The sequence below is a fragment of the Crocuta crocuta genome, unplaced genomic scaffold (genome assembly GCF_008692635.1).
Source record: "Crocuta crocuta isolate KB4526 unplaced genomic scaffold, BGI_CrCroc_1.0 scaffold180, whole genome shotgun sequence".
NCBI lineage: Eukaryota > Metazoa > Chordata > Mammalia > Carnivora > Hyaenidae > Crocuta > Crocuta crocuta.
The window spans coordinates 4,470,294-4,492,857 of record NW_027527549.1 but is presented as its reverse complement, the minus strand read 5'-3'; the positions used below and the strand labels follow the sequence as shown (position 1 = coordinate 4,492,857).

At 40.8% G+C, this 22,564-nt stretch overlaps 1 protein-coding gene across 6 annotated transcripts in view; it reads left to right on the top strand.

Moving 5' to 3' along the window:
• The first annotated feature begins 262 nt into the window (after positions 1-262).
• The window catches only part of GDAP2 (ganglioside induced differentiation associated protein 2), a 66,645-nt gene continuing 44,343 nt past the window's right edge, over positions 263-22,564 (top strand). For 2 of the 6 annotated variants that reach the window (XM_077767465.1, XM_077767421.1), the window contains exons 1-5: positions 263-464; positions 8,202-8,444; positions 9,618-9,757; positions 17,778-17,931; positions 18,329-18,417. In XM_077767465.1, the coding sequence (XP_077623591.1) occupies positions 8,269-8,444; positions 9,618-9,757; positions 17,778-17,931; positions 18,329-18,417 (559 nt within the window). In that variant the 5' untranslated portion in view covers positions 263-464; positions 8,202-8,268. Of the gene's footprint in view, positions 465-570; positions 748-818; positions 1,021-1,230; positions 1,402-8,201; positions 8,445-9,617; positions 9,758-17,777; positions 17,932-18,328; positions 18,418-22,564 lie in introns of those variants that run through there. The other 4 variants (XM_077767441.1, XM_077767432.1, XM_077767449.1 and 1 more) reach the window with 4 other exon arrangements.

Here is a 22,564-nt window from a genome sequence, read left to right as displayed (position 1 = left end):
CAACCCCTCAGGCTCCCCCGCACCCGAGCGACCGGCCGCAAATGCCCCCGCCTCACCTGGGGTTGGTGCCCCGAAGGCCTCAGCCGGGACCGCGAGGAGAGAGTTTGAACGCCGGGCCCCTACTTGCACTCACCTCGGCCTCCACGAGGATCCCGGCCTCCTGGATCCGCCCACAGCACCCACCCCTTCCGGGTCCGCTTCGAGACCCACTTCCGCCCGGCATTCCTTTTGCCTTCGAGGAGGAAATGACGTAGGGCCGGGCTGTGGTTGGCTGGGGCTGGCCGGTAGCGGAAGCCGGCGTTCGCCTCTCAAAGCTCTTCCAGCTGGTCACTCCAGCCTCCTGGGACTTTGCCTCGCCTGACCGCCGAGTTCGTGGCCAGGGGTATCTGGGGATGCCGCTCGGCCGCTTTCTGCGAGGCGCTTAACCCGCCCTGCTGCCGCCCGGATGGGACCGCCGGGGTGCGGTGAGAGGCGGGACCTAGAGCCGGGCCGGGGCGGGACGGCGGGGCGGGGCGGGCCGGGGGCGCGGCGGGAGGCGGGAGGCCGCGGNGGTGCGGACGGAGTGGGTTAGGGCTGTGCGCTCTCTGGGAGAATGGGTGTGCCACTTCTTCCCCAGCGGATGGTCGGGCTCTTCTGGCCCGCAGCGCTGTCGGGGACCACTTATCGGCGAGAAGACAGGGTAGGCAGACCTGGGCACCAGGGCCAGTGGTGCTGTAGTCCCCGGGGAGGCACGCGCCCTGGGTGCAGGTGAGATAGGGCGGCTGGGACCCCTGCCCGTTACAGCCCCACTGTCAAGTGTATGTTGCCGCGCGTGTGGACAAACGTTCCACAAACCCGGAGCAGGTCGAGTCGGAGCTGAATAGGCGCTAAGTCCAGGATGCTGAGTTGTCTGGATCCCCGCAGTCCCTGGAGTGACATTGGTCTGGCTTTGTGTTTCCGCTCCCTGACCGCGTGAGGGGGAAGTGACCAGGGCTGACTCCTCCTTGCGTGGTAATTGAGGTTTAGGTGCTCTGTCACCAGGTGAGGATTTGCCTGTCTTGCTGCTCTGTCCGCTTCTGTTCTTGGGCTGCATAGAAATGTTCAGAAAGGAGCTCTGATGGGTGTGGTTGTGGAAAATGAAAGGTAACATACAGCTCTACAATGGAAATAAGCCTTTGCCTTTGCTTATTTAACAAGGTATCTGCAGTCAACCCAGAAATGGGACATTTATCCAAATTATCTGATTATCTACAGACGTTTCCGGAGTTCTTAACACCTGTGCGGCTAGTCTTCTATATTCAAGAAAATTGAGATAGTAGCGATTGAGGCTATAGATGTATTACTGTAGGTGTTTTGAAACAAGGTTACTGTGGGTTGGACGAATGAGAAAGGAGGAAATTGTGGCAACAGACTATTATTTCGGTAAGTTTCTTGGGGAAAGGAGCAGTCAGGTGGGTGTGTATGGTTAAATCTATAGGTGATGTGCATTTTATAATTAGAGAAAATGTGTGCCTCAGTAGAAAACTGCATAATCTAGATTCTATGTAGAAAGCTATTCCAAGAAATCTACAACTCTGTAAACTCTAGGTAACTAATGTCAATAGTAAATAATTTTTGTCCATAGACATGTAGATTCTGTTCTCAGAGATTCAGTGCAAGTTGCCTTCCTGTACATTCATTTCAATATTCCCAATCAATATATTCAATTTTGGGATTCCTTTCAGTCTGCCACCTGTCTGGTTTGCTTTTGAGTTAAATAAAATGGTGGACACATATTCATTTTATATTTGAATGAGTCATGATTTTACTTAAAATTTCTCTTAATATGGGAAGGGACACTCACACATGGAAAAAATAATTTTAATAAGAGTTGGTGTAAGAGCAACTGTGATTGAGTGCCACGATAATGCATTTTATAAAGTTCTCATACAGTATTTGAAGAATATAACTTCTCATTTAAGTTTCACATTGCTCAATTTGTATTAATTGTATTAATACTAATTAAAACAGTAAAGTTCTTTTTATTTTTGAAAAAGTTTTTAATGTTCATTTATTTTTGAGAGAGAAAGAGAGAGAGCACGCCCACATGTGGGGAAGGGCAGAGAGGGAGACACAAACTGAAGCAGGTTCCAGGCTCCGAGCTGTCAGTACAGATCCCAATGCAGGGCTCAAACTCATAAACTGTGATATCATGGTCTTAGCCAAAGTCAAACGCTTAAACCGACTATGTCATCCAAGTGCCCCTAAGTAAATAAAATTCTTTTTAATATGAAGTTGGTACTATGAACTCACCATTGGAGCATGTGCTTTGGGTGTTTTTGAATGACCATGTTAAACTTGAGGTGGGCCATTGATACCACTTAGAAATATTTGTCACACTGTATTTATTGTTGACATGTCTTATTACCTTGGTTTGTTTTTCCACCTAAGTTACTTTAAAATAAAGTTATTCTTTCTATTCACAGAGAATAATTCTTAAATATGATAGATTTGGTGTTGGGATGGAGGTAGTATACGCAAATATCTAATGTGCCCTGAAGTTTTAAATCCTGAAATACGAGGCGTGAGGAATGGTAAACTTGTCATTTATCTCACTGTGTTTGCACAGTGAAAAGAGAGGTGGTGAATGGAGGTCAAAAGCATGGACCAGCTCTCTATGTACTTTTATCCAGGCCTGCCTAAACAATGTGAGCATTTTAAGGAATAAGCAAACAGATTTGAAGTTCTTGTTTTTCTCTTTTCAATGATACCATTTTCTTTTTATCCAGACCAAAACCAGGTTATCTTGAGACAGTTATCCAGGCTCCCTTGCCTGATCCTGCCTACTTTTGAACAATAAAAATATAATCTCTCTACCCAATCCAGTTATTCATGTAAAACATTAGAGCACTTCTTAAACTGAAAGACTGCAAATCTGTTTAAAAACAAATGAGGACTAAACAAATAAAACAAGTGGTTTATTCTCATTATGCATTTGAATTATAAAGGATTCATCATTCATGATGATATTGAAGGTAACCTGAAGATAGTATGGCTAAGGAAATAGATATGATCCATTCTGGAATCTTCTGTTTGTCCCAATGTAGGCTTTTTGATCCTGGGACATAGGTGTCTTGCGTCAGGAGCCTTTGTACTAAGGTTTAGTGTTTACTTATGAACCTGTGCAAAGTACAGAACTGATGAACTGATATTCACTGGAAAGTTATGCTCCTCCTTAACGTTAACCAAAATTTGGCTTTAGCTACAGATTGCTGTAGCCTTTCCCTCCTCCCTCACCTGAGCACGCTGTGCTCTGCCATTGGGATTCTTAATCAGAGTCTGGGAACCTTCTCACGTTTATTTGCAAATCTATGCTTGTATGAGCTCATGTACTCCTATTGTGGATGGTGAAAAGGCTTTCATCTTTTTTATGTGATTCTCAAAGGGGTTTGTGACCCAAAGAATGTTAAGAACCCATATTCCTTAAGTATCAAGGATCAAATTCTCCTGCCTAGCTTGGCTTTGCTGCCCCGTTTGCTTTATTGCCAAGATGTGTGTGTTGAAAAAAGGCAAGATTTAAATCTCTTTTTGGTGAGAAATAATCAATTTCTGTTTAGCGATGGAGGTGAAAAAGAGTTTATCCTTTGTTAAATGCCGTGACACTTTTTATATAGCGCCATTGAACTTTGAGAGCTCTGAAGCATATTTATTACTCATTTAGCCCCCAATATCTTAAGGGTAATAATGACTTTTAAGATCTGGGAAGAAGGTCTAACAAATTATATGGACAAGATGTGATGGAGATATAAGCCAACCACCCAACAGTGTACTGTCAAAGAAGGTAATAGAGTTTCAAGGAAAGAATGATCAATAGTTAGTGCAACTAAAATTTGATTAGTCCTTGGATTTAATATTTGGGCAGTCATCGTTAGACCTTGAAAGAGCAATTTAGCATTGTTACCAGAGGTGCCAACAAAACTCTAGTAGGTTGAATAAATGGAAGAAAAAGAAATAGAGCTCCAAAATTGTGCTTGTGAAGTTAGGTGGTAGAATGAGGCATTTAGTTGGTATCTGAAGAAGAAATGGGGTAGGACTTTTTTTTTTTTTTTTTTTTTTAAGACTAGGAGAACAGAGGGGAAGGAGAGATCAGCTATTGTGAAGGGAGAGTTATTACCTTTTCTCTTAGAGGAGAGCTGGGAAAGTAGAATAAAATGTGTTATTTGAAGGCAGTTGGGTAGGCTTAAAAGTGCAGCTCCCAGATTTATCCTTCCCTCTGTAAAACTTGTCTACTTTTGGTCTCAACGATCACTTCCCAGAAGAGACATTCTCTCCAATCTGAATTAGCTTTCCACCTTGTTCTTCTTTACAGAACACTTCTCACAGATTTTAATTATGTAGTATATTTATTTCTGTGATTATCTGTTTGTGTGACTTCTGTGAGTCTTCCTCTTCCAGTAGAATATCAGCATCTAACAATGCATAAGTAGTTGAATGCCTGGGACATGGTAGGCAAATAAGCATCTGTTATCTTATAATTACTATGGGCCAGGAATTCAGAATTCAGTAGCAGCTTAGCTGTGTGATTTCTAGTTCATGAGCGTTTCTCATGAGGTTGCAGTCAGGATGTCAGCTGGGGCTGAAGTCATTTGAAGCCCAATGGAGGCTGGAAAATCCAAGGGGGTTCCTTCACCTGCCTGGGCATCAATGCTGGTTGTTGGCAGGCACTCTCAGGTACTTCCCATGGGGCCTTATCATGGACTTCTTGAGTGTCCCTCATCATGGGAGCTAACTTCCCCAGAGCAAGCACTCCAGGAGAGAGCGCAATACCTTTTATGACTCATCCTTTGAAGGATACTGTCTTTTCTGCAATATCCTATTGGTTGGTTATATGCGCCAGCCCTATTCATTATAGGAGGCAGCTGTACAGGGACATTGATATCAGGAAGACATCTTGGAGGATGTCTACCGCAGATGGTATGTGGTGTAGCATCAAGTCACCCAAGGTTTATTAAAACAGTTTCCTTATATTTCCTAATAGTGTTAATGGAGGGCCTGTCTGACCTTAGAAAACATGCATTTGTCTTGGCAGCAGACAGGATACTGACTGTTTTTTGTTTTCTAATAGCATAAGAGTAGAATTAGAGAAGACAGATGTTGGGTTGATCTAGGTTTTACAAAGGCAAACATTGAGATAAATAAGTGTATCTTTTTAAAAAATTAATGTTTATTTGCTTTTGAAAGAGAGAATGAGACTGGGGGAGGGATAGAGAGAAAGGGAGACATAGAGTCCAAAACTGGCTCCAGGCTCTGAGCTGTCAGCACAGAGCCTGACATGGGGCTCAAACCCATGGACCACAAGACCGTGACCTGAGCTGAAGTCAGACACTTACCCGACTGAGCCACCCAGGCGCCCCAGTAAGTGTAACTTAATTCAGCAGTTTGCTGGGTTTATTTGGTACTGCCTTTGACAACAAGTATTTTGGTCTTTGCCACACATGGAGCCATAACTTTATCTCAGCAGTGGTGCAGGTGACTTTCACATTAGCTCTGAGAAAGTTGTAACAGGTAACTTTCATCATACCCTGCTTTGTGCCAGATTATATCATTTAATCCTCACAATAAACCTGTAAGTGGATTACTGTTACTTTTGAAATAAGGAAACCCTGGCTTGCAGTTAAGAATGACCCAGCTCTCTGTCCTAGACCTAACCTCAGGCCTGCTGATAACAGAGCCCAAGCTCTTACATTGTACCACCTGCCTCTCCCTCACAGTGTAATTGCACGTGGAAGTATTTACCTTAAAACATTGAAGAAGCCAGATTCCAGATTGTACATACATTATGATTTCTCCTATCATAGACAAAGATAGGAACTACATAAAAATTGGAGAGTTTTTCCCATTACTTTTTTCCCCCAAATGTTTTATAAGTGGATATTAGAGTTAGAAAAGTTATTTTAAAGAAGTAATTTTGTTTTGAAAGCTGGCATTTGGGTTTGCAAAATGAACACTAACTCTGTGTTCAGTGGACTTTTTTATATTTTAGTTAAGTTTTGGCATGAGTCATTGTCCTCAGAAATCTGTGAATAATTTTTTTTAAAGTTTGAATTTCTGCAAGGTGCCATTCCATGGAGCTTTCAGGCAGTTCAGCTGTGGAAAATAAATTCTCTATTTATCTTCTCTTCAGCTTGTCTGGCTCAGGTTTGCATACTTGTTAACAGATCCCGTGGTTGCCTCCAGTTTCAAAGGCCAATTGGATGCATTAAACACCAACTTCTGATAAAATTAGTTTCTTTATTTCAAAATAATTTCAGAGGAGTATTTTGTATCAAATAAGGATAATCTTCTTACATAGTTTTATCATGGTATAATCCATAAGGCCTTTCTGAAATTGTTACATAAATGCTCACACCTCCTGCGCCACAGTGCTGGCACAGAGTTAACATATCGTGTCTGATCCATGGTTTGTTCCACTTAGCAGCTCACATTTCTCAGCAGGAAACACCAAGGAATTAGATGAAGAAAGGCATGTTTGTTCTCCTCTAACAACAGACGTTAAGGGTCACACAGAACACTTCTCTAACAAGTTCCCACCCCAGCTTTCATTCCCTGATCATCTACCTGCTCCGCGTTAACAGTGACCTCCAACTTACCAGATGCACTAATCAGTTCTCGGTCCTGTTACTCGGCATTTCAGTAGCATTCACCCTAGCTGATCCTTCTCAGGTACTCCTTAAAACACTTTCTTCACTTGGCTTGTGGGCGACTGTACTTTGCTGGTGTTCCTCCCTGCGCTGTTAATCCTCTTTATCTTTTTTTTTTTTTTACTTGTTCTCTTTCCAACCTGTAAGCTTTGCTTTAGGATCTCTTTTTCCATCTGTATGGTCTCTTTTGCTCTTCATGTTCAATTCCCATAACCTTAAATACCACCCACACACTGAGTCTCCGAGATTTATATCTGTAGCCCAACTTTTCCTCTGAGCTCTAGCCTCTTACAGCCAATTGCATGTCTGACACCAATACTTGACCATATGAGGAGCAGCTCAAACCCAACACATGCAAAAACGACCTTGATTATCACTCCCCTGCACACGCTACTCCAGCCTTCCTCTTCTCCGTAAATAGTGTTAGCATCTACTCAGTTGCTCAAGCAAGGAATCTAGGAATTACCTTTGATTCCTTCTTTTCCCTCATCCTTCACATTCGTTTACCAAGTCTTGTTGACTCTACCTTCAAAATACATTCCAAATCCAATCATTTCTCACCACCTTCGTCATTATCTCACCTAGATCCCTGCAGCCATTTTCTACTGGTCTCCAGTTTTACTCTCATCCCCACTCGATTTCATGGTAGCTAGAGTAATCTTACCAAGTGTTATTTATGTTAAGTCATTACCTCTATCAAGATCCTCTAACAGCTTCCCCTCTTATTTACAATAAGGCCAAACCTTCTCATCAGGGCTTACAAACTGCATCATCCAGTCTTTCCATCTGTCACCAACCTCAGTCACCTACCACTCCTTACCTGCTTACAACAGTTGTCTGGCTTCTTGGCAAATTGGGTATCCTCTACTCGTGCTAAATTTCCCATGGCCTCTCTGTTGTACTTGATATCGTGTGTCTTCCTATCACCCTCTTCTAATTTCTCCATTTCTGTACAACCATCTTCCTACCACATGAGTGTCTCATGCCATATCTTGTAAATTGTCCAGTCCTGTTAATCCCTCCTCTGTAAACTGCCTCTCAAATCCATGCCTTCTCCATTTGATTCTCTACCAAGTTCAAACTTTTATACTTGATTGCAGGAACCTCCCTGCTTTTTATTTTGTCTTACTCGGCTATCATTGAGTCAAAGATCTCCATAATATCATTCCACTGAATTCTTTAAACTGTCCTTTGTATTTATATCTCTTGCAGCACCTAGCACCCTCCCCCCACCCCCAACAGCAGACACTCAGTGAATGTTGAATGAATTGTCCTGTGTTTCTAGAAAGCAGAACCGGTGGGTCATGTGATTGTTTTAATGACTATAATTCTTTGAAAAGAAGTTGTGCTTAAATAATCCCCCTTTCTTCTTCTTTAGAGAAACTATAGCGGTTCTTTGTTGTATATTGCTTTTTATGGAGTGTTTAAGCAACTAATCACACAATGTACTCTTAGAGCATTTCACAGTAGAGATTTGTTTCTTGATCTAATAGAAGTAAAGTAGTATGTATGCTTCTATTAAAACGGTTCTTTTCTTTTAAGCTAAAGTCTCCAGTGAATATTGAATTGCTGAGAAATTTGGGGAGAGACCGGCTGAAGTTCCCATTCCATGGATCCCTTGGGTGCACCTTCCCAGTTTGTGGATGTGGACACACTACCAAGCTGGGGCGACTCATGTGAAGATGAATTAAATACTTGCGATACTGCAGCTGAAACACTGCAGGAAGATACTGTTAGATCACCTTTTCCTTATAATAAGGACATCAGTGCGAAAGTGATTCTTTGGTAATTCTTTGACTAAATCATATCATACAATGAATACTCTTATAATTTCTTCTAAATGATTTTTTTCTCATTGTTTCTTCTGAACTCTTTTATTCTCATAATTTCTTCTAAACTTTTTTGGGAGCCCTAGCACTGTTAATGTGTTACTTTGAATATACTTACACAGTTTTATTGAGGTATAATTGACCTACAATAAACTGCATATTTTTAAAGTGTACAGTTTGGTACACTTTGACGTGTGTGTAGCCATGAGCCTGCTCGCCCACTCTGATCGCCACAGCCCAGTTAATGTATTTATCACTCCCAAAAGTATCTTTTAATTTGCGTTTTCCAAAGTTTTATGCAAATGGAATCACATACTCTTTTTCCATCTGGCCACCTTCATTCAGCATTTGGAAGTTCATTTATGTTGTTGCATCTTTTAGTAGTTGTACCTTTCTTTTTTAAAAAAGCTTTATTGAGATATAATTCACATATACAGTTTAGCAGTTTAAATTGTGTAAGTCATTGGTTTTTAGTGTATTCACAAAGTTGTATAACCGTTACCACAGTCAATTTTGGAACATTTTCATCACTCCGAAGTCCTATACCCATTAGCAGTCATTCCCTGTTTCCCCACCTCTTAGCTGCAGCCGGTCACTAATCTACTTTCTCTGTATAGATTTATATACTGGGGGACATTTCATGTAAATGGAGTCAGTCGTGACTTAGTATAACGATTTAAAGATTCATCCATGTTGTAGTGGAGATCAGTACTTCATTCCTTTCTATGGCCAAACAATATTCCATTGTATGGCTATACCTGTGCCTTTTATCAGTTCATCACTTGATAGACATTTGGGTTGTTTCCACTTTTTGGCCATTATGAATAATGCTGCTGTGGTAAACTCTGGAAACCAACGTAAGCATACAATGAAAGCACCGTGGAAGAAGCAAAGAACATGATGGGGCTGTGGCTTGCAGCTTTGTAGCATTTGCATTGAAGGTCTGTCTGAGATGCCAGATTAGACTTCCTGAGTCTGGAACTACTTTCTACTATTGCTTAAACTTGTGAGCTAGCAAAACCAGCGTTGTGAAGGGGGTAAGGATAGAATGTTTTGAAATAGTTAGCAGTTAGCTTTCTTATCTCCCTCTTTCCCACACTTGTTCTTTATTTGTTTATCCTTTCCTCAGGAAAGGAGATGTGGCATTACTGAACTGCACAGCCATTGTGAATACCAGCAATGAAAGTCTTACAGATAAGAACCCTGTGTCAGAGAGTATCTTCATGCTCGCAGGACCTGATTTGAAGGAGGACCTCCAGAAACTTAAGGGTGAGTGAATTTTCCTGGGTCTGATATTGTTAGAAAACATGTTTGATATTTAAAGATGTTTAGTATTTAGTAAGAATACTAAGTAGATGTAGCTGTTTTTTGTTGTTTAAACTACATAAAAACCGCTTTAGAAAATCCCACGTTGTGTTAGAAACTGAACACTGAGACTATACTCTCAGTAAAACTCCCTGGTCCTGTTCTCGAATGTAAAAAATGACAGTCACTGTAGCCAGTTAAATCTTTGCTAGCATTTTCTTGGCTATATATTTTCTTGCACAACTAAGCCTTGTGAAACTATCCTTTCTCTAAACTGAAAATTTCTATCATCATTTGATATTGATAGAGAATTTATCCTCTACATCGTGGAGAGCAAATGTTACACTTTGGAAGTGAAGTTGACTTATTGATAAAACCAAAACACACTGTAAGAACAAATATATTCTTGATTAATTTTGCACCTGCTCCTTTTTTTTTTTTTTTTTTTTTTTTTAAGCAGAACATTCTTCTGGGAATATTTCATTAGAAATGAAGACTGGGAAGAGTTCTGTTAGTTCAGAATCTTGTTTACCTTGTTAGCATTCGTTTTCTTAAATTACCAACCTGGTGAACCAAGTTACTATTATTTGAGCCCAAATAGAATATTATGAAATTCAATCAGCCCATTTTATCAAAAGTATTTATGAAATACTTTGTTTCTTAAAATGTAAATAACAAATCTCACCTGTATAAAAACCTTGATTTCTTTGACCTCTACCATTTAACAGTGAAAACTGGTTTCTAACCTAATAAGGATATTAGAATTTGAAAAGGAATACTTAATAATGTTGATTCCATGAAGAAGAGGATAGAGGGAGAAGAATTACATTATCTGATGAAGAAACTGAACTATATGATAGCTGAAGGAGGAAAAATGCCCTCAATTAAACTGAAAACATGATACTGTGAAGAACATTTAGAAATTAGAAAATATGGTAGAGATACTAGATAATACTGACAAGTTCTTTGATAAAGGTAATAGACAAGCTGGTCTTGAAAAATTCCTTATGGCGTGTGTGTGTCTGTGTGTGTGTGTATTCTCACACCTTAGAGCTAGACTTAAGGGTAAGAGAAAGGAAGTAATCAAATTTAATGTAAGCATACAAATGAAACCTCAGTATTTAACAGCAAGTGCTTGAGAGTCTCCAAGCAGGAGTTCATATTGTAACTCTGCCCTTCATGGACTGTGTAATGTAAAACCAATGACTTCACTTGAGTTTCCTTCTCTCTGAGGTGAGGCATGGTGATAGTAGCTCTGCCTCAGCTCCTGACACATGACAAGAGCTCAGCGAGTATTTGGGGATGGAAACAATATCATGAAAAGTGAATGAAATAATACACATTAAGTTCTAAGCACATTCTAAGTGTTGAGTGTTACTGCTGGTGTTAGCTGCAGCCCTCATTTGTTCGATGAGTCGCTGCGGACCTGAGGAAAGATGATTAATGATGCCTTGCAGGCTGGGTACTTAATCCTCTCCCCTTTTTATATTTTCAGTAACAGCTTCATAACTGATTACAAAGCATGACTCCCCCGATTTGTAGATGGTAGAAAGCCGAGAGGAGTTAATAGGAGATGTTGGGTGACCAAAGAATTTTAAATATTCTGAGCCAACTGGAACTGTGAGCCAAAAAATGAAAACATTGACTGGGTGAATATAAAAGTCTTGCACTAAGTTTAAAACCTTAATTATCCAAATTCAGGACGGGAAAGCCCTGTTTGACAATCCTTACTGTGTAAGAGAGCATTTGCTATCAGTTAAGTGGCATCATCATTCTCTCCCATTTTCCATGCAGGAAACTTTAGGGTTAACCCTTTCTCCTCACTGTCCCCGTGTGAAGGCTCTCATCAAGCCATAGATCTGTCTTGAGTCTCTTTATCACTACCGCCCCCACCCCGGCCTGTCTTCCCACCATCCCCTGACTGGACGCGACTGAAGCTTCCCTGCCACTGGTCTCCCTACATCCATTCTTCTTTACCTAAATCTGTTTTCCACATACAGTAAGCATTTGCTTTTTAAATTGTGAATCCCTTCTTACTGCTTCCCGGCTTTGCACCGTGTAGCGGCCTCCCGTTACACTTAAAATGCAAGCTCCTCAAGCTAGTGTCTGAGGCCTTGCCAGATCTCAGGCCCTTGCCTCCTGGCTCCTTCCGTGTTCTCTCCTCCCTCTCTTACCATGCTTGAACCAAACCAGTCGTTTAGCTCCTGTTCACTTTGACACGTACTTTGCTTTTTCAGTTCTTAATTCTCCTTAAGTCTTTGCTTATATCTCTTCCTCGTATTTACTTCAGAATTCACCAGTCTCCCCATGGTATATGTTCTCAGCATACTTCTCTTTTGTGTTCTTCTCACAGCTGTAATTTCATAAATTGTTTACACGGTGACGGGTTCACATTAAACTTGGAACTCCCTGAGGACAGGAACTGTATGATTAGTGGTCTCCGTGTGCCCTGTACCAGGGCATCCTTTAAGGAGCAGATGAAAGACTGCAAATTCCCTGGGATTTTAATTAACTAGACTCAGCAGTGATAATGTCTAATTTTTTTTTTTTAAATACTAACAGTATGAGACTATATCACTAGAAGTATAATGTCTTAGAGGGGGATAACTTGTTAACAGCTTAAGATAGACTGGTGTATCTCTAAGATGTTCTACGGAAGCCTCCTGGTATTCATGAAGGAGAAAACCTCTAATAGATCCACTGAAGAGAACAGAATTAAAGCATACCAGTAAGAAGAGTAAGTCACAAGATGGCAATAGTAATTCCTTACCCAGCAGCAATTCCTTTAAGCATCAAGGGACTAAGATCTCCAATCAAAAGACACAGGGTGGTTGGTGGACAAAAAAACAAGATCCAGCAATATAGTGTCTACAAGAGACTCATTGCAGCTTTAATGACACACACAGGCTGAAAGTGAAGGTAAAAGATAGTCTGTGCAAATGGAAACCAAAAGAGAGCAGGAGGGGCTGTACTCCTGCCAGAGAAAATAGACTTCCAATCAGAATTGGTCACAAGAGACTGAAAAGGTCACTATATGATGAAAAGGGGTCAGTTCATCAGAGGGATGTAGCGGTTGTAAGTATGCATGCACCCAACATAGAAGCACTTAAGTGCTTAAGGCAAATATTAATAGACCTGAATGGAGAAACAGCAGTATAGTGATAGTCGGGGACCACAGTACACCACTTTCAACCCTGGATAGATCATCCAGACAAAATTAGCAAGCCCACAGCAGGCCTGAATTACACTATGGGCCCAATGAACGTGATAGGCTTATGCAAAACATTCCATCTAGCAGCACCAGAATGCACTTTTTTCTCAGACACACATAGAACATTCTCCACTATAGAGCTTACCTATCTCCATGTGTAGAATGAGGAGGAAAATACTCTCTCCTGCAGTCAGGGTCATGGTGTAGTTTTGCTATTTAAATGTTCTTTTCCTTGGGACTTACATGTGCAGGTTTGCTAGGATGGGAGTGCACGCACTGCATTTTTTTTTATTGTTCTGTTAGGAATAGGACCCTTTGCTTTACGCGTGAAGCCAACTTTTGTGTTTCTTACTGTGGGTGTTAGGATTTAGAGAGAAGCAAGTGAAGTTGAAAAGTCCTGACTCATCTTTAATACTCAGATATTCAGATTCTCGTTGTAGCAATCCTCCTTAGCCAGAGGGGTAAAAGACATGCTGGGCCGAGTTACGGCTAGAGTGAACTTGAACTTACTCAGTAAACTTGTATATGTTTTGCAGGAATTAAAAATACCTTCAGGAGTGTGTTTTAACTGTTCATAATGATGTCAGGATTTAGGCTTTGGATTAGAAGAAATCTGGGCTAGAAAGAACAAGTAGAAGGTTAGGAACAGTGGCTTATCGGCATGAGTCTAGTCTCCAGAGCTCTGAAGTTTAGGTCACAATTTTTCAGGGAAAGGTGGGATTCCCAAAACCAAAGTATCCTGAGCACTTAAAATCCTTTTCTGTTTCTAAAGTCTGTCTTCAGAGATCTTCAGGACTGATTCTGCAAACTGACTGCCCAAATGCATATTTGCTTACTTGCTTTATTTTTTTATATATATAATTTCTTTCAAATAATTGCTTTCCAGTTATAGAAGCAGTAAATGTAAATTGTAGAAAGTATATGCACACAAGCTACAAAATAAATGAAAATTTAACATTTTAAGCACACAGAGATCACCAGCACTAGTACTATAGAGCATAATTCTTCTGGCTCTTCATGTGATGTGGGTATATGCATACATTCTTAAATATTTTATTACCAAAAAAAATAGTTGTGTGTATACAGTACATATCATAAGATAATTGCACACATACTGTTCTGTAGGCTGCTTGCTTCAGCAAATGAATTCCACCTTTTGGCTTCAGAAATTAGTTCATCTAACACCCAAACCATAGTTTTAAATTTCCAGTTGACCCAGAAACACCCTTTGCAGCTAGTTTACCCAAAGCAATATCCAGTCCAGAGTCACACATTATATATAATGTCATACCTTTAGAGAATTTTTTTACGTCTAACTCAGTTCCCTTCTTATGACGTGTTGAGTGAAGTAGGCCAACATGTCTTCCAAGACGGCCCACCTTCTGGATTTATCTGATTACCTAGAGGTGCCATTTGGCCTATCGCTTTCTCCCTTGTATTTTTATAACCTGAAAGTTGTATCTAATTGAATCAGGTTTGGCTAAAGGATTTCCTAGGTGATACTGTACTATGTACTTAGTGTATCATATTGGGAGATGTAACAATTCTGATTGACCCATTAGTGGACCATCACTGACACTAAGATGGCTCTCTGACTTAAAGTGATGACAGCTTGATTCTTCCATTTGTACAGTTGTTTTGCCCTTTGTAGTCAATATGGGGTTATTTAAGTTCTGTGAATGCCCAGGACTGTCATACATTCACAATGCTTTTTAGCAACAATTAATAGTTCTTGTCTGAGTCAGTCATTTCATTAAGATGGTGAAGTTGTAGGGGCGCCTGGGTGGCTCATTTGGTTGAATGTCTGGCTTCAGGTCGTGATCTCATGATTTGTGGGTTCAAGCCCCACATTGGCCTTGCTGCTGTCAGCCTATCAACATGGAGCCTGCTTCGGATCCTCTGTTGCTCCCCGCGCCCCTCTCTCTCTGCCCCTTCCCCACTTGTGCTCTCTCAAAACAAAACAAAACAAAACAAAACAAAACAAAACGATTGTGAAGTTGTGTTTTTCTAAAACCTGTCAATATATCCATGGTTCCTAGCTGACATTCCTCTAAAGTAGAGCCTTTCCCCAATAACTGACCTGTGGTTACTCTGAATTTTAGTTTCTATTACAGGGCAGCATAAATTCTTAATTCTTTTAATTACCATTTTGCAAACTAAGAATTGGTTTAATAGCTGCCTCAGATGGTGCCAAATGATGTTTTGCCCCTTTCTCTTTTTTGAGTATCTGTGCTTATGGCTTTTCATTGATCAATGTATATGTGGTTTTAAAAGTCAAAGGATCTTACATTGAAATGTATAAAGGAAAGCAACTGTTCTTTGCCTTTCCCTTCTCTTCCTTTAGGGGCATGTACTTTCAAGTCTTTAACTTCCTTATTTTATTTACCTTCTATTTGCAAATAACATGCTATAACTATTGTATTGATGTTTTTCATTATCTGTTGACTTCCTTTTGTGGAAATTAAAGATTAAATGCTTATTCATCCACTCCCTTCTTTTAACTATACAAAAATTAGTCACATTTTCTTTCCCCTTCACCCCCATCTCCAATTGGTCTGTCAAATTTTTATTAAATCAACATTCAGCATTAACATTGTGACTGTATAAATATTCCTCACTGCTTATTACGAAACAGATTTGAACTTTTTTTGTATAGCTATTTTCCTCTGAGTTGATTTGATTTTTATTTAATCTTCTAACTTATCACTGATTCAATCTCAAACTTTTAAATACAACTATAGACCTCTCAATAAAGTCAAAAACTTCTGGTTATCTTTCAACTCAATTTTTGTTTCGATAAGGTCTCTCCTGAAATCCACCATCCTCTTTTGTCTCTAGATTGTTCTCTATGCCTGCTGTAGCTGTCTTATCCTGGGAAGTCCTTTTTTCTATTCTATTTAGTGAGCCCTCCCATTTTCTGATCTCTCCTACCTTTCTCTTCTTGGATGTACTCCTTCATTTTTGTGAATAAATCCACCAGGAGATTTCAGAGAAGGATGGATGGGGCAAGATTACTGAGACCTTCCACCTTCATACTTAATTGGAAGTTCAGTTGAAAATGAAATTCTAAGTTAGTAATCATTTTTCCAGGTTTTGAAGGCACTGCTCCGTTTTCTATTTTTATTATTGCTCTTGAAAAATCAGAGGCTATTCTTTGTGTGCTAATGTATTTTTCTCTAAACACTTTATGATCTCATCTTATTTCTGGTATTCTCAGTTTCATAGTTTCCACCTTGATTAGCTTGGATATCCTGTGGACTAGAAACCCTTATCTCTCAGTTCTGGAAAATTTGTTTCATTTCTTTCCTAACCTCCCTCCCTCTGTATTCTCTGTTCTCTCTTTGAAGAAAGTCTTTTGGATTTTTTATGTCCTTGTTTAATCCTCCAATTTTCACATCTTATTTTCTAGCTTTTTATTTTCTGGAAGCTTTCCTTAACTTTAGCTTTAGTGTATCTCTTGACCTTTTCATTCTTGCTATCACATTTTTCACTTGGCTGTAACAGTTACAGAAACCGTTTTTTCCCGTGTTCTCTGAATAGTTCTTTTTTTCTTTTTTTTTTTTTTAATATTCTGGTTTTGTTTCTGAGGTACTGTATCTCTTATCTGTCTGACAGTAGTCATGCTGGTGTTGGGAGTTGGATTCTCTCTTTTGAGCATTGTTTTGACCCTCCCCTTTGGTCAAAGGCTTCACTCACTTCCTGGAGATCCTTGAGTGGCAGCTGTATGTACGAGGGAGGAACTGAGAAGGTGAAGGGAAGCTTTGTATGCACGGGCAAGAGTTACTGCTTGGCAGGTCTAGCCGCAGATGACGAGTGGGAGGAGCCCTTGGTTGTGTTGGGGAACTTTAGTGGTCACAATCTGTGAGTCCTTTGGTTTGGGCCTCTCGGTTTCCTGGAAGGGGTGTAAGCGTGGGCATCTGTGTTTTAGATGCCAGTTAGGAGCGTAGAGTATAACAGTGTCCCTAAATCCCCTCTTCTCAGCTGTGCCTGGGGTCGTGCGGTCCAGAAACTCTCTGGTTCAGCGACTCCAGAGAGTGAACGTTCTGCTGCTATGGTGGTAAAGAAATCACCCCCTTGCCGTGCTGGCCGGGGAAGGTGTTGGTGCAGACTTGACTGTCTTTATGCAAACTTAACTCAGCCTCCTCTGCCAGGTCCCACTTCACATCATAGCCTTTAGAAGTACATACGCCTCCAGGTCTTGAGCCTCCCTAGTGTTCTGTAGGGAGAATGGTAGGCCATGCATGTGTGCACTCTGCATGTATTCACTAATTTAATCCTATGAAGCGAGCACCGGTAGCCTTCCCACTAAATTGGACATTGAGGCCTGGAGAGGCCAGGCTACTGCCTAGGCAGCACAGCAGGAAAGCGTTAGACTCTGGATTTGACTCAAAGCAGTCTGGCTTGAATCCAGCACTGCCCTTCCGGACGGCCAGCTTGCTTCCTGTTGGTGACCTCTTTTCTGTGAGCAGCTCACTTTCTCTGCTTGCCGAATCTGTTATTTCTGGGCCACTGACTTTCTGCCTTCCAGAATTTTCATGATGCTCAGCTGCTTCATGTTCTCTCCCATTCTCTTCGTCTCTGTTTTTATACCTACTGTATTGCTTCACCATCCTTTTGAGAACAGAGATCAGTGTTCATGTTCAGTCCATATTTTTAATTGAAGTTTCTCAAAGTTCTTACTGCTTTTCTATTTTATGCCTTATTTTGTTGAGTCTTCCACTCCCCCCCCCCCCCCACCCCCTTCATCCCTTAAGCCTGCTTCCTTGTTCCCAGGTTGCCGGACAGGCGAAGCGAAACTGACGAAAGGGTTTAATCTAGCTGCCCGGTTCATCATTCACACAGTGGGACCCAAATACAAGAGCCGCTACCGCACAGCTGCCGAGAGCTCCCTGTACAGCTGCTACAGAAACGTGCTCCAGCTGGCCAAGTACGGCTTCTTCCCCAGTGGGCTGCGCCGCGCACTGTTAAGGCCCCGGTTTCAGAGGGAAACCGAGCTGTGGAAGTCAAATAGTGAGGGATTTAAATCACGTAAGAGGATTCTGAAGATAAAATTAATCATCTTCGCACACTTAGCAGGATGTAAGGCATGGATTTGGGTGACTTAAGAATTTAACCTGTTCCCATTGTACTCTGTCTTTATTTGAACCCCATTTCCCCCAAATGGTACAGTTATAATATTAATATAATCGTTAACTAGTGTAATTGGGTTAACTGTTACATTAGATCTGTTGGGGGGGTAGGGAGGTAGAAGTTGAGCTGCGTTTTTAAGTGAACTATGAACGTATGTTTTGGGAATGTTGGTGCTTTGTGTTTTCTCTCTGCAGAGAGCAGTCAGTGTCTTCCGTGGGGTTCTGTGTCATCAATTCTGCAAAACGAGGTTACCCTTTAGAGGATGCAACACACATAGCGCTTCGTAAGTAACACGGACGACGCCGCGTGCATGTTGAGGACTTTGTAAGTGGAATCAGGGTGCTGTACATAAACTGAGCCCTACAGAGTTTTCTATTGTCGCTCATTAGATAGTTACAGCCAAAGAAGATTTGTTGATTAAGAAATCATGGCATCCTAGAGGGAGCTTTGTATTCATAAGTCACTCAGCTCAGTTTACTCTCAGGCTGACCTTTTTCTCCACTTAAATGAAGGCTCGCAGACTTGCTCATGGCACTTGAAAATGATCGCAGGCTAAGCAGTGTGGTCAACGCATTGGGTTTTTGCATCATGATTCAGAATAATCTTAACAGATTGCAACAACAGTGTCAAAACAGATTTCATAATTTGTTTATGTCGCACTTTGCAGTTGAAACAGCAGCTTTCACATGTGTCATTTGAATACAAATCCTTGCATTAAGGTTTAAAAACGACTGGGCTTGATCATCATGAGACAGAATGTCACATATGTGGTATAAAAATGTATCAGTGTTCAGCTGGAGATCTTCCATGATCTTGCCGTATATATGCATCTAGACTCTTGTGGATGGTTCTGTCCTGTCCTTTGTCTCCACTGACAAACCGGAGAGCGAGCAGTTTGAAACATTCGTGGTGCTTCTCCTAAAGAGGCCATGCTTTTAGCATAGACGGGGCTCCTCTTCGATGTCTGAAGGAGCCTCGTGAACTGACTCTGTGCTGCGTTTTTAGAGCAGTGGTTCCGAACCACCTTGGGAGCCATCGTAAACTACCCTGAGCATCTGATGGAAGAAAGCTGTGGACCCCTTTCCCCAGAGGATGTACATACATAGGGAATTTGCATGCGATATCAGGAAGTTCGTAGATTCTTGTAAGGATTGTAGGTAAGACCAGCAGCAGAGGACAGGTCTAAGACTATGTCAGAAGGAAGGAGATTTGGTTCCATTTGAGATAGGACTCGCTGTAATAGGCGGGTATTTTAAGTAAACTTCTTGTCACTGGGAGCGTTCATGCAGAGGCTAAGTGACTGTTGCAGATATTCCTCATTGAGGAAGAAAGCTGTATTAAATGATCTTTAAGAACCCTTTGTGTCTCTAGAATTTATTTTTTTAATATATTTTTTAATATTTTTATTTATTTCTAGGAGAGAGAGAGAGAGACAGCTTGAGCAGGGGAGGGTCGGAGAGAGAGGGAGTCACAGACTGAAACAGGCTCCAGGCTCCGNTGTGGAGAAATGGGCACCCTCCTACACTGTTGGTGGGCATGTAAACTGGTGCACCCCCTCTGGAAAACAGTGTGGAGGTTTCTCAAAAATTTAACGGTAGAACTCCCCTAGGACCCAGCAATAGCACTGCTAGGAATTTACCCAAGGGATACAGAAATGCTGAGGCATAGGAGCACATGTACCCCAATGTTCATAGCAGCACACTCGACAATAGCCAAAACATGGAAAGAACCTAAGTGTCTGTCAACTGACGAACGGATCAAGAAGATGTGGTTTATCTATGCAATGGAATACTACATGGCAGTGAGAAAGAATGAAATGTGGCCATGTGTAGCAACCTGGATGGACCTTGAGGGTGTTATGCTNATATTCAAATGTATAAAATTAAAAATAAATAGCCTAGAATTTAGGAGGAGGACATAAATCGTCTTATGTAACAATTAACTATTTTTAAAACTAAGATCCGATGCTCAGGGATTTTATAGTAAAGTTACGTATATTATACTTTATACACATATATATTAAAATGAGTTTCTTGAGGAGCAGAGCTCTTTTCATCTTTGCGTTTCTAATGCTTTCATAGGTCAAGAATGCTTTACATACAGTACTTGCTTAAAAATAGGTATTTTGCGAAACCTAAGTGGCTCAGTTGGTTGAGTGTCTGACTCTTGATTTCAGCTCAGGTCATGATCTCACGGTTGGTGAGTTCGAGCCCCGCACCGGGCTCTGTGCTGACAGTGCGGAACCTGCTTCAGATTCTCTGTCTCCCTTTCTTTCTGTCCCTCTCCCACTCATTTTCTCTCTCTCTCTCTCTCTCTCTCTCTCTCAAATAAATCTTTAAAAAGCTCTTTTAAAAAGTGTGTATTTTTAAAAGGGATATAGAAATTCCATTTTGTTTCCTCAACAGCCTTGTGTTTTAGGGATTATGGTGTCCATTTTACAAATAAAGAGGCTCAGAAATTTATCCTGTTCTGAAAGTCATGGATGCTGAGGACCCCCAAGTCCAGTAACCTGTTTGTTATACTAAATAATTGAGGTATGCTCGAGTTATAACTGCTCCGGTGGGAAGCCACTGCGTGATCGCTACTCTGCATGTATTCTGAGCGGTGCCTCACCAAAGCAGAGTTCCTGCCTTTATGTAATTCTCCCTGGCAAAGCTTTTGGCAGGTCCTGACCATTCTCTGATTCCTCATAGTCCTTGCCTTGTCATCCCGTACCTTGAGCTCTGACTTTTTATGTCTCCGTTTCTTATTAAAGTAATCATACAGGTTAGAATTTAAAAAGGCAGCAACATTTTGTAGGAAAAGCTCTGAAAATGGAGTCAGGAAGACTGGCTTTTGATCCCAGTTCTACCACTCTCACTAGCTCTGTGGTCCCAGAAAAATCGCTTGATAAATCACTTGATACAGTGCCCTAGATATGTCCACCTTGAGCAGTAATTGTACTAAAAGCAGATGAAAATCAGTCGTTGGTTTAAGATCAATAGTTGGAAATTGATGAGGCAGTTCCTAAGAATGTATTTAGCAGAAAGGAAATGGAAATCTTAAAGATGGGCCAGTCAACTTACATTTTATAAGGCCTATTTGACTTATTGCCCCTTAAATCTAATAGCAAAACTGGAGCATTTCATTAAAAAGAATACATATAGACAGTTGTGCGTCTTGCTTACATTCTGAGCATTTGACAAATCAATGGCCTGTATGCTTTTGCAGGTATAGACCAAGAACAAATCTAATAATTAACTCTAAGTTTTTGGTACCAAACTTTTTTTAAAATTTTACCAAAACTTATTTCATTTGAAACCTAAGTAATATCCTCTTGATAGATGTATGAAGACCATTTATCTTTATCTTCTTGGTTCATGTGCAGCTCAGTTCTCCATTAGAAGCCTAAAGAAGCATCTGCCTTGAAATAAATGTATCGGGTTATTTGTTCATTCAACAAAATTTGGAGTGACTGCGTGCTGGGCCCTGTGTGATGCAGGAGAGGGGACGGCAGTGAGAAAATAGATCACGTTGTTTGTTCTTACCCTGTTTCCACGTTGGGACCGTTAATTCCCCAGATGTCATTGGCATCAGTTAAAGGGTTTTCACTAAAAGTTAGGTCCATGACATCCTGGTTGGCTGCAAAGGGTAGTGCACAGATGAAACTGGGGAAGAAATGGTTTGAATCGGCTCTTGGTACTAAATACTTGTAGCCATGACATCACCCCCTTTTTTTTCTCCATTCTGCAGAATTACTTTTCTTAATGAATTCTGCTGAGGGAATTCGGTTTTAGTTACTATCTGGCGTCATGTTTTCTCTTCCGGTGGAAATCCTGCGGTTGTATGCTGCGAAACCATTATGTGTGAACATCAATTAAAGCTTGATGTCAAAGAGAAGACAATCCATTTTTGAAAGTTCATTTTTAAAAATCTATTGAGGCAGAATAGAGAAATGAAAAATAAATTTGTCACCTAACAGAGGGAGAATTATGAATAGCCCTTTAGCAAATGAGTCTGCTGTTTTGTTCTCAAGATACAGTAGTAAACAAGACAGGCAATACTTAGATAACCAGAGCCATAAAATGTTAATTCAGGGCGAGTTAAAGGGCTAGTTCCTTTTGAGTGATTGCTTGCTACATCTTTAAGATGTGCTCAGTTCTGGTAATATTAATGTAAGATATACTTGGCCTTCAGAAAGCTCACAGTCTGGCAATAAAATGCTATGAGAAGTTCCCAAATGGAAGGTATTCAGGTTATAAGAGGAGCACAAGGAAGGATGGAGTTCTGTAGAAACCAGTTGGCTTTGGACGGGATCCTGACAAATGAGTAGGAGTTCACTAAGAGAAGGCTATGGTGAATGAACGGTATTCTAATCTAGTCAAAGGTAGCCATGCAGGCAGAGGCAGGGAAGCATAAAAGTTAAGTGGAATGTTCTGAGTATGGCAAAG